This window comes from Erinaceus europaeus, chromosome 15 (genome assembly GCF_950295315.1).
Source record: "Erinaceus europaeus chromosome 15, mEriEur2.1, whole genome shotgun sequence".
In the NCBI taxonomy this organism is placed as follows: domain Eukaryota; kingdom Metazoa; phylum Chordata; class Mammalia; order Eulipotyphla; family Erinaceidae; genus Erinaceus; species Erinaceus europaeus.
In genome coordinates, this window is record NC_080176.1 from 78,203,700 (window position 1) to 78,216,333 (window position 12,634).

The 12,634-nt window shown below is 44.5% G+C and overlaps 1 protein-coding gene across 2 annotated transcripts in view; it reads right to left on the bottom strand.

Annotated features, from left to right (window-relative positions):
- Nucleotides 1-7,898: 7,898 nt before the first annotated feature.
- KDSR (3-ketodihydrosphingosine reductase) overlaps nucleotides 7,899-12,634 on the bottom strand; it is a 44,980-nt gene continuing 40,244 nt past the window's right edge. For both annotated transcript variants that reach the window (XM_060174008.1, XM_060174007.1), the window contains one exon: nucleotides 7,899-10,967. In XM_060174008.1, coding sequence (XP_060029991.1) covers nucleotides 10,848-10,967 — 120 coding nt within the window. In that variant the 3' untranslated portion in view covers nucleotides 7,899-10,847. The remainder of the gene's footprint in view (nucleotides 10,968-12,634) is intronic.

Genomic DNA, 12,634 nt, shown 5'->3' on the forward strand with positions numbered 1-12,634 from the left:
CTTCCCCTCCCCTCAATTTCTCTCTGTCCTATCCAAGAAAATTGAAAAAGGGACTTCAGGAGCAGTGGATTCATAGTGCAGGCATCAAGCCCCAGCAATAACCCTGAAGGCCAAAAAAAAAAAAGGGGGGGGGGAGAAGGAAGGAGAGAGGCACTTGAAGACCTGCTTTCTTGCTTGTGAAGCTTCGCCCTTCCGAGTGAGAAATGGGCTGGAATCGAGGTCCTTTCACACTGAAGTGTGAGCCATCGAGTCTCCATCGCCCAGCCTCCTCACCTTATTTCTTATGTGACCTCTTCGGAAGCAGGTGTGCATTCTCCACCTTGACTAAGGTTCTCTATTGCCTGGGACTCTTGTCGATTGGCTTGAAACTAGAAAAAGCAAAATGCCTCCTTCCTTCACATCCCACACTTGTTAGATGGCCCTGGGAAGTCTGTGTCCCGGTTAGTGGAGACAGAAAGCGCTGACTTGAGTCAGGAAACCTAGATTTTATGTTTGTTTGTTTTCAGTTTTTTTGTAGAGTCAGTGCTTTACACATGCATGATTTCACAGCTCCACAGCGGAAGAGATTCCCCCACTCTCATAGCTTCTCACACATGGTATCACAGTCGGCTACACCCCCTGTATGACAAGGAATGTGTCCTACCCAGTAAGTTATCTCTTTAGTCCCTGTGTCTTAGCTTTGTGATGAAACCTTCTAGGAACTTTCCAAATGCCTGCACTCCGGGTCATTCACTTTCCAAGCCGGTTTCCAACCTCTACTTTTCAATGGGCGGCCCCCTGGCCGGCGCTGTTTGTCTGGATTCTGGCAGCAGGGTGGCACCAGGAAGAGAAAAGACCAAGATATAGGGAGTGGAGGAGCCTGTATCCAGGCTGATCAAAGGTCTGCTGTTTTTTATTCTCCAAGTTGTCCAACAAAAAGCTTCTCCTGGCCAGTTTTCGCCCTCTAGTGGTTGAAGTTGAGCAGCAGCATGAAGAACAGCCAGAGAAACCCTTCTGTTCAGCCATCACCAAAATCAGCGAAATTCAAAAAGAGCAGTATTCTAACCTGAGAGTATTAATGTTTAATGCAGACCTCCTTATTGAGTCTTCCCAACTGTTAAACATTTATCTAAAAGAAGTGTAGAAAGACACTATCAATTGGGAGAAAAGACAACTAGAATATTAAAAAAAAAAAGTTAGCAAATCAAAAACATGTCCCAAAATCATGTAGGTAAAGAAGAGGAAATAAGGGCCGGGTGGTGGCACACCTGGTTGAGCGCATGTATTATAATGCTCAAGGACCCAGGTTCAAGCCCCCGGTCCCCACCTGCAGGGGGAAAGTTTTGTGAGTGGTGAAGCAGTGCTGCAGGTGTCTCTCCCTCTCTCTCTCTCTCTCTCCCTCTCTATCACCCCCTACCCTCTTGATTTTTGGCTGTCTCTATCCAATAAATAAATATTAAAAAAAAAAATGTAAAAAGTGGAAATAAATTAATAAAACAAACAGCTGAAGGGGAAGCTCAGTTCATGTAACCTGCATAAAAGAAAAGTGAACATCTTTATTTTTTAAATTTGTATTTTTTTCTAATATATTTATTTATCCCCTTTTTTTGTTCTTGTTGTTTTATTGTTGTAGTTATTACTGATGTCATTGTTGTTGGATAGGACAGAGAGAAATGGAGAGAGGAGGGGAAGACAGGGAGGGAGAGAGAAATAGAGACACCTGCAGACCTGCTTCACAGCCTGTGAAGTGACTCCCCTGCAGGTGGGGAGCCAGGGGCTCGAACCGGCATCCTTATGCTGGTCCTTGTGCTTTGCGCTTAACCCGCTGCGCTACTGCTGACTCCCTAAATTTGTATTTTCTTAAGATTTCAGTTATTTAATAATGAGAAAGGTAGGAGAGAGAAAGAACCAGACATAACTCTGGCACATGTGTGGCCAGGGATTGAACTCAGGACCTCATGCTTGAGAGTCCAAAGCTGTATCACTGCGCCACCTCCCGGACTACTGTATTTTCTTTATTTATTGGATAGAGACAGTCAGAAATCGAGAGGAAGAGAGACACCTGCAGCACTGCTTCACCACTTGCAAAACTTTCCCCCTGCAGGTGGGGACTGGGCTCAAACCTGGGTTCTCGTCAGCTCAACCAGGTGCACCAGCACCTGGCCCGAGCTGCTTGATTTAAAGACAACTTACAGACTCTAGAGAAGCAATGCGAAACACGAATCTCCAATGCCCTATAACAGCTTCTGCATTATCCCATTCCAGCTTTGTGAAGATACGATTAGCATAAGTACCTCTGCTTAATTTTATTTTAGAGACAGAAATAGAGAGGAAAGGGGGGTTGGCAGTAGCGCAGCGGGTTAAGCACACATACCGCAAAGCACAAGGACCGGAGTAAGAATCTCGGTTCAAGGCCCGAGCCCCCCACCTGCAGGGGAGTCACTTCACAAGCGGTGAAGCAGTTCTGCAGGTGTCTATCTTTCTCTCCCCCTCTCTGTCTTCCCCTCCTCTCTCCATTTCTCTCTGTCCTATCCAACAATGACAGCAATAATAATAACAATAACGATACACAACAAGGGCAACAAAGGGGGAAAAAAATAGCCTCCAGGAGCAGTGGATTCATGGTGGAGGCACTGAGTCCCAGCGATAACCCTGGAGGCAAAAAAAAAAAAAAAAGAAAGAAAGAAAGAAAGAAAGAAAAGAAACCCACCTAGTTTATGGTGAGTGCTATACCTAAAAAAAAAAAAAAAAAAAGTTGTGTTCCAGGAGGTGGCGCAGTGATAAGGCTTTGGACTCTCAGGCATGAGGTCCTGAGTTCCATCCGAGGCAGCACATGTGCCAGAGTGATATCTGGTTCTCTCTCCTATCTTTCTCATAAATAAAAAATCTTTTAAATAAATAAAAAATAAAGTCGTAATCCTAATTTAGAAAATTAAGCTACAACCTTTTGAAACTGAGCACAAAGCTAGAACTAGATCAGGCTATGGGGCCAGTTTCTAAGCAAATACTGTTTACCTCAGGTTCCTAAAGGGAAATTCAATACTGACAACTTTTCTTTCAGATAAGTGACTGGCCAATGCTGGCACTAAAGTAAGATAAACTCAGAGTAGAGACTTATCCTGATGTTGTCAGTTACCTCATGTTCTGGTTGGATTGAAAGCACAGTAACAGAACCAAACAAGCACAGCATTGAGGGCGGACAGGCAGTGAATTCACAACCCTCTGTGAAATGGTCAGATTTACTTACTGTTTAGCATAGAACACTGTATCTCCCAGACACTGACAGCTCAGGAACAAACACCTTTAGAAAAATCAAAACTGGGAGTCGGCTGGTAGCACAGCAGGTTAAGCGCTCCTGGCACGAAGCCCAAGGACCAGCGTAAGGATCCCGGTTCGAGCCCCCGGATCCCCACCTGCCAGGGAGTCACTTCACAGGCAGTGAAGCAGGTCTGCAGGTGTCTATCTTTCTCTCCCCCTCTCTGTCTTCTCCTCCTCTCTCCATTTCTCTCTGTCCTATCCAACAATGATGACATCAACAATAACTACAATAAAACAACAAGGGCAATAAAAGGGAATAAATAAATAAATATTAAAAAGGAAAAAAAAAAGAAAAATCAAAACTAGGGCCTAGGGGCTAGCTCATCAAGTAGACCACACACCTGAGAGGGCCTGGGTTCAATCCCCAGTTCCTCATAGACACATTATGACATGGATGGTGGAACAGGGCTTCGGTGTCTCTTGCTCTCTCTTCTGTAGGCTCTGCCCATCTCTCAGTACATAAAAAAAATTTTTTTTTAATTGCCATCAGGGTTACCTCTGGAGATCAGTGCCTACAAAATGAATGTACCACTCCTGGTGGCCATTTATTCCTTTCTAGTTTAGTTTTTATGGAAGAGAGAAATTGAGAAGGAAGGGGTAGTAGGACAGGGGGAGAAAAGAAGATAACTTCAGCACTGCTTCACCATGTGAAGCTTCTCCTGCAGGTAGGGAGTGGGGGCACGAACCTACATCCTTTCACTTGGTAAAGTGTGCTCAACTATGTGCACAGTAATCTGGCCCTTCAGTACTTAGAAAAAATATTAGTGCACTAAGGACACTACCCAGCAGTATCACTCACACACACACACACACACACACACACACACACACACACACACACACACACACGGTCTTGGTTCATTCCCAGGTACATTAAAAAAAATGAAAGAAAAAATCAAGGCTAACGTGTTTGGTTTTTGTTTTTTTTTTACCAGAACACTGCTCAGCTCTGGCTTATGGTGGTACAGGGGATTGAACCTGGGACTTTGGGGGCCTCAGGCATTAAGAGTCTGTTTGCATAAGCATTATGCTATCTACCCCACCCACATGTCTGTTTTCCAGGCTGCTGTTAACTAATGCCCACAAACTGGGCAACTGAAGCAGAAAGTTGTTCTCCCACAGCTCTGGGTCCAAAGTCAAGGTGTCAGACCATTCCTCTGGAGACTCCAAAAGAGAACCTTTTTACATGCTGTCTTCCCTGTGTTGTCTGTCTCCTCTTCCCTGAAGGACACCTGCCATATTGGATTAGTTTATCTGTAAGCTACCATATTGGATATTGGCAACCTAGCCCCAATATCCTACTAAAAATTCATCTTCACTCAATTATTTCTTATTCTAGAAATATGATTCACCTACAACTTGAGCTGAAATGTCAACTTTTTCTTGAGGGGACACAACTGAACCCATGCTATGCACCCAATAGCCTATCTTTCAGACTCACTCCATGGCCTGGGCAGGGTGCAGCACCTCCTGGATTTCAAGGGGAACCATGTTCTTCTTTCCAGAGCTAAATCTGGTGAGCCCACAATTCTCCTCAAAGTTATTCAAAGCCTACAGTCTCAACCCCTCTGCCTGGCAGTGACCCACATCATCACCAGGTGCCCCATCTTTCCTTCCATTGTCGCTTCAGAAGGCTCCAAGAGCTTGGTATGGTTTCTGGAGAAGCCAAGGTCTTTGTATCCGATGCCTTCCTGAGAGTCACTCAGCTCCTGGCAAAATTCACACTCGTTCTTCCAGCAGCACCTAGAGCACTTCCTCCCCTGTGGGAGTTCCTGCAACTGCCCTGGGTGTACTTGGATCCACCAGGAGCTGTGTAAAAAAAGTTTGGGGGCCGGGCGGTAGCACTGTGGGTTAAGCGCATATGGCAAGAAGCACAAGGACTGGCCTAAGGATCCCAGTTCAAGCCTCCCAGCTCCCCACCTAAAGGGGGGTTGCTTCATGGGTGGTGAAGGTCTGCAGGTGTCTGTCTTTCTCTCCCCGTCTTCCCCTCCTCCCTTGATTGCTCTATGTCCTATCCAATGACAACAGCAATAACAACAATAACAAGGGCAACAAAAATGGGAAAAATGGCCTCTAGGAGCAGTGGATTCTTAGTGCCAGCTCCAAGCCCCAGCGATAACCCTGGAGGCAAAAAAAAAAAAAAAAAAAAAAGGAAAGGGGAAAGAAAAGAAAGGTTTAGTGCAGAGGTGGGGAGCTCAAAGGTCAGAAATGAGGACCTGGAGGGAGTCGGGCAGTACTGCAGCAGGTTAAGCGCAGGTGGCGCAAAGTGCAAGGACCAGCCTAAGGATCCCAGTTCCCCACCTGCAGGGGAGTCGCTTCACAAGCAGTGAAGCAGGTCTGTAAGTGTCTCTCTTTCTCTCCCCGTCTTCCCCTTCTCTACATTTCTCTCTGTCCTATCCAACAACAATGACATCAATAACAACAATAATAATAACTACAACAATAAAACGAGAGAATAGGGGAACAAAAGGGAATAATTTTTTTTTTTTAAAAGAGGACCTGGAATCCTGGCCCCACTGCTTAGTAGCCATTACCTGAGGACAGTTACTTAGCCTCCCAGAGAAGTTTGTCTTTCTGCAAAGACTCAACTTGAAAGACCTTTAGAAGGACATAGGAGGGAGGTGAGGGAGGAAGGAAGCCAGAGGGAGAAAGGACAGAGGGGCCAATCTTTTACTGTGTATCTTGGTACCTAGGTGCCAACCTCACTGTTGAGCAAGTGACAGTGAAGGACACCCCACCAGGTGCCATTCTTATACATAGACTGCTCAAAGTTTTGTGTTTTTTTTTAATTCAAGTTTGCAAAGCAAGCAATCAATCTCTCTTTAATGGCTGAGAAAATTTCAGGTGAATTTAGTTTTACACATCAGTTTTTTTTTTCCTCCCCCTGGTAGAGTTTAAGGAGATATTTCTTTGTCTGAATATGAAGACTTGAGGTATGAAAAAAGTGTTTATTTGGATATGAAACATAAGCCAAAATACCACTAAATTCTACATTTCTTATTTATTTATTGCCACCAGGGGATCAGTGCAGAACTCCAAAATTCATAGCAGCCATTTTTCCCTTTCTTAAAAAGATTATTTTTTTTTTATTTGACAGAACAGAGAGGAGATGGGAAGACAGAAAGGGAGAAAGACAGACCCCTGCAGCCCCGCTTCACCCACTGGGAAGCGTCCTCATACAGGTGGGGAGTAGGGGATTGAACCCAGGTCCTTACACATGGTGATATATGTGTTTAACTGAGTGTGCCACCGTCCAGCTCCCTAAAGTCCACATTTCTTACCTTTTACTGAAATAGCTCACATCAAAGCTACACACAGAATATTTGTCCCAAACGCTCAGAACCCCAAGTCCTTACTCTGCAAACACGGCTTACTAAAAAGACGATGAAAATTCAGTTTGCTTAGTGCTTGGGAAGCAAGACTAGCATAATGTTATGGGAAACGTTTAAGCTTGGATTAAGAGTCTGTGAAAAAATTATATATATATACACACAAAATCTGAAAAAAAAGTCTCCAAATCTGTAAAGCTTCTTCCTCATTTATTTTTTTTGTTTTCAGAAATACAAGATATGAAAATTAGTTTACAATCTTGCCACAAGAGCATCTAAAGTAGCAAACACAAGCTCTAGTAGATATCAAAATAGCCACGTGAACTCTTTTCGATTAAAAAAATGTCATTAGAGTTGCCACACCAATGAAATATAATAGCTATTGTCTCCTTTTCAAAATATCAACTCTGTCTTCTGCACTGAATGAGATGTGAGCAGCAAGATTTAAGCCCATAGTGTGAAGGTTATGGGAAATAAGTCCCTTTCCAAACTGAGTTGCATCCAGGAAAAATGAGTCAAACACGAGCATCTCCTGTCAAATTGTGTGACTGTTTACAAGTGGCCTCAAATAAGACAGGTTCAAATCAGAGCATGATGGAATGAAAATTAAATCCACTGAAGATATACAATTAAAAAAAATATATTAGGGCACAGCCTTGTTCTAAAAGGAAAGATATGATTCTCTGAATTGAAGCAACTATTACCAAAACATTTTGTTGGCATCTAAAATATTAGAAACTGTCTCTCAAAGTTTCACTTTGAAGAACTGACAATTATGGTTTAACAGAATAAGATTAGTAACTCAACATATGCCATCATGAACAGCACTGCAAATTTCTTCTCAAGTTTGAAAATGAAATTTAAAAATAGGGAAAAGTTCCCTTCCTCCTGCTTTTGAAAAAAAAAGAAGAGGAGGAGGAGGAGGATGATAGTTTGTTAGAACTTTCTTTTGAAAATTATGAAGGGTCCTTGAACATGTTTTAGAACACTTATGACTAAATGACAGTAAACATTTTTAAATAAACATGCTCAGATTACATTACAACAAAACCCTGTAACCACACCTAGCAGGAGCAGGCATTTCAGACACACAAGTCTCATAACACACAGTTGTCAGTCATGTCCAGAGAGACATTCCAACAGAATTATAGTAAGATAAATGCCTGTCACGGGTCACACGTACCCTCTTCTGGCTACAACAGTACAAAATGCTAAATCAATGAGATCCTTTGAAATGAAATCCAATAGTTTCCCTAATGACTTGACTCAGGGATTTTTGTTGTACTGAGCAGAAAAACAATTCAGTGTAAAATATATGTGTGTGTGTGTGTGTGTGTGTGTGTGTGTGTAGGAATTGAGCCCCAAAAGATAAAAACTGAATTTTCCCTGTAACATTTTCATCTTTTAAAATGTTTATGTGGAGCAAAAGCACATACGGCCTCAAGCACAAGAGATTCCTTTGCCTCCCCCGCCCCTTTTTTTTAATTTAGAGAGAGATGGGGAGGTGAGAGAGGTAAGACACACCAAGGCAGCACTGCTTTATCCTCAGAGTTCCTCCAAAGCTATAGATGGTGTTCCTATGCGGTACCAGGGTCTCAAAAAAGGTGAGGCAGGCGATCCATCTAGTGAGTTATCTCCCAGCCCCTACTTACTTCTTCTGGATGGCGTCAGATCATGGGTGACTTACTTAAAAGTCTACAAACCTTTTCCCAAACAAAACCCTTGAGACCAGATGTCTTTCACAATTCATAGACTGAATACAAAATGCTTCCAGTCTAGGGTAGTCCTCAACATCAAACCCATTGGTTGGTAGTTTTTCAGCTATAACTATCCAAGCATTCAGAAAAAAATCGTCTGAATTAAACGTATAACAAATCGACGTCACTTCAAGTCAAGTTTTGCCACCAAAGGAATCGTGGTGTGAAAGAGAAAAAAAGGGAGGAAGGTGAAAGAACGAAAGAAAGGAAGGAAGGAACAGGAGAGAAGGAATGAAAAGGATAGAGGAACGGAAAAGAGAAAGCTGTTATGGAAAGTTTCCGAGCAAGGGACTGAAGACCTTTACTGTCTGATGAAGAAGCCTATTCCTGCAGACCAGCTCTGATGCCTGGGCTCCAGTTGGGTTGGGAAGAGTATCCTCCCACAGCAATGGGACACTCACATTCGCTTTGCACATTGTTTGAATGTAACAAATTAGAACGGTGAGAGTATTCTGACAACTGCATACCCTACTAACTATGGGTCATGTTGTCATGTGACGAAAGGAGGTGCCATCTTGGGTGCCATTTTCCCAAAGACCAGGAAGAGGAGATGCCAACCTTCAACAGATATTTATAGGAATGAAATTGAGAAATGCCCAAATATGAATGCACCGTCTTCTCTGACTCAAGAAAACACAACTTCAGCTCCTCCATCACCTGGCTCCCATAGTCTGAGAACAATGACCAAGAGTCAACAATTCACAAACCATGATGGCATCCGCACATCCCAGAAGCTGTAAAGCAGCTCTCCCAAGCATATGCAGCTATGAAATAATCCTTTCTTGTCTTTGTATCCTGTTTAGAAAATGCTTCTCTTGGGTCTTGATTAAAAAGACACTACAATTTGCATCATCAGAGGTTCAAAAATTCAAGAGTTAAAAAAAAAAAAAAGTTGGCTCTAACTTGTAGGCGTTTCCTCTTGTAGGGTTTTTCTTATCTTAGTGTGTGTGTTCGGGGCGGGGGAGTTTCTTATTGAAAAACAGTGCTTTAAAAAAAAAAAGTTCTGACCTAAGTGCTATTTATCCTCTATCCGAGGAGAATGAGGAGGAAACACAGTGTTAAAGAGTGAAAGAGAAGGTCCAAGGTCGGAGAAGTGGGTCTGACGAGAAGGGAGAGAGGTGACATAGGCTAAGGCTCACTGTAGGCACTTACTGTGGAAATCCACGCAGGGAACAGCTTGGCCTGCAACCTGAGGATCAAGAGAGCTGCTGAGGCTATAGCAAGGACACGGAATGTTCTCAGGTCACTGTAAAGCGGCCAGGCAAGGGAGGGGCACAGGAAGGACAAGGCGAGTGCTGCATTTCAAAACCAACTCTCTTGCCCACCTCCATTTTTCGCAAGGAGTCAAATAATGGACGAAAGCGATCCATCCTCCTCCGCCTTCCTTAAGAGCTACATAGATGCTGTGAGTCGAAGAACGCCACACTGTTGTTTCCCACTTGTTTTAATGAAGTCGGGGAATTCACTGGGGGTGACGGGGGTGGGGTGGGGGAAGAAGGTCAGAAAGAATTCAACTGGTCTTCTCATTTCTTAGAAAAATATGACAGTGAGATAAGCAAAAGCTAGAATGGACAAAAAGGACGAGAGGAGAAGATGCTGGCATGAAACAGGTAAGATTTCTGGCTGGCATGGCTATCGAAGAAATCGTAAACGTTTAAGCTTCTTTTATTTCTCCTCAGGAAACATTTTGAGCAGGCTGTCTCCTCCCCACCCACCTCCCCCAGTGGAAAACTCAAAGTGCCCCTGGATTCCGGTCTAAAGACAAGATAGCACTCTTTTTTTTTTTTCCCTCCCTGCCACTGCATATCTCTCTCTCTCTCTCTCTCTCTCTCTCTCTCTCTCTCTCAACCGCCACACTCCTTTTATGAGATATGAGAGAGAGAGAGAGAGAAGCCATAGTGCCTGGCAACACAGAGCAAGCCAGGGATGTTCCCATGCCTTCAGGCTCACTGACATTGTGAAAAACTCACCAGGAATAAAACACACCAGTTTAAACAAACAAACATCAAACAGGCCCTAGAAACCCAGAAACTGTCTTTCCAGTGAGATTTAAAAAAAATAAAAGTCCTAGGATCTCTAAAGAGTCACAAAGAACATTTCTGAACTTGATCTCTATGAGCAAGGAAAGGAGGAGGAGGAGGAGGAATTAAACAAAGACTCTGGACCTCTGGCCTGGACTGCTACCCACTGTTGGCTCCCCAAGTCATCACTGCCTGCCCACCCCATCCCCACCCCCAAGTCCCAAGGATGGACCATGCTCCCAGTCCATATTTGCATAGAGTTAAGAGCAGCATCTGGACTCGAACTTGGATTTCTAGCCCCTTGCTCACAGCCAGGTTTCTGGAGGGTGCCGGTCCACCTCAAAAGCAGCACGCCAGCGTCTGCAGGCCGAGAACCAGGTCCCCTCGAGCAGCAAGCTGTTAGGGTGATTTAGAAACCGTCCTTCCGCCAGCGGGGGCCAGAGTTAAGCAGTTTTGTCCGAGGTCTGGGACTTGGCCTTCTGCATCATGCAGCGGCGGATGATGCTGTCAAAACTGCCCAGGTAAAACAAGGCGATGGTGCGGAAGAGGCCCATGGTGACCACCTACAAAGCAGAGAGCGACCATGAGCCCGGCCACCAGAACACTACAGGGGCCTTCCCATACAAACAAACCCTTTCCTCGAGCAAACAGGGTCTAAGACACACCTTCCAGGGTCTGGGCAGTGGTGCAAAGACCATGTGCAAAGACCCAGGTTCAAGCCCCTGGTCCCCTCCTACAGTGGGGTGAAGCAGGGCTGCGGGTTGTGGGTGTCACTCCCTTCTCTCTCACCCTCCTCTCAGTTTCTTTCCGTCTCTATCCAAAAATGAAGGGAAGGGGGGGGGGAATGGCCACTGGAATCACTGGCTTCATCATGCCAGCACGGAGCCCCAGAGATCACCCTGGTAGCAATAAGGGGATAAAAATAAATAAATAAATAATAAAGAAGGATTTAAAATATAATGGCAGGGGAGATAGCATAATGGTTATGCAAAAAAGACTCTTGTCTATGGCTCCAAAGTCCTAGGTTCAATCCTGCTCACCACCATACACTAGAGCTGAGCAATGCTTGGGTTTTAAAAAAAAAAAATTCTAATTTTAAAAATGATGAAAATAAAATAGTAAAGATACCTTTGTGTTGCTGGGAGGACACAAAGAACAGAACCTGTCTGCTCTTCCCTGTAGTCTGGCACAGAGCCAGTGATACACATAGGTGTGAAATTCCACATATCAAATATTGTGATACTGTGAGCTAAAGTTAAATCTTTTTTTTTTAATTATGAATGCAGAGGTGGAGTGGTGGGGGGAGCAGACGGTGGTACACCTGGTAGAGCACGTGTTGTTATGCACAAGGACGCCTGAAGGGGATAAGTTTTAAGAGCAGGGGGTCGAGCGGTGGCGCAGTGGGTTAAGCGCATGTGGTGCAAAGCGCAAGGACCGGAGTAAGGATCCCGGTTTGAGCCCCCGGCTCCCCACCTGCAGGGGAGTCGCTTCACAGGCAGTGAAGCAGGTCTGCAGGTGTCTTTCTCTCCCCCTCTGTCTTCCCCTCCTCTCTCCATTTCTCTCTGTCCTATCCAACAACGAATAGCATCAACAAGGGCAATAATAATAACCACAACGAGGCTACAACAACAAGGGCAACAAAAGGGGGGAAAATGGCCTCCAGGAGTGGTGGATTCATGGTGCAGGCACTGAGCCCAGCAATAACCCTGGAGGAAAAAAAAAAAAAAGTTTTAAGAGCAGTGAAGCAGTGCTGCAGGTGTCTCTGTCTTTCTCCTTCTCTCCTCTCAATTTCTATCCTACTGAATAGAAGAAGGGAAGGGGAGGGGGAAATTGGCCACCAGGAGCAGTGTATTCATTGCCCCAGCAATAACCCTAGTGTCAGTATAAAAATAATATAATAAAATTATGTATTGGGGTCAGAGTGTACCCCACAGGTGAAGAGCTGAGTTCAAGCCCTCGGGACCACATGGAAGTATCATACACAGCAGATGCTATGATGATTCTCCTCTCTCTCCTTTTCTGTCTCTTTTAAGAAAGGGGGAAGCAGGCAGTGGCGCACCTGGCAAACCACTCACAGTGGCAAGGACCCGGGTTTGAGCCCCTGGTTCCCACCTGCAGGGGGAAAACTTCACAGGTGGCGAAGCAGGGCTGCAGGTGTCTCTCTGTCTCTTTACCTATCTCCTCTACCCTCTCAATTTCTGTCTCCACCCAATAAATAATAATAATAATA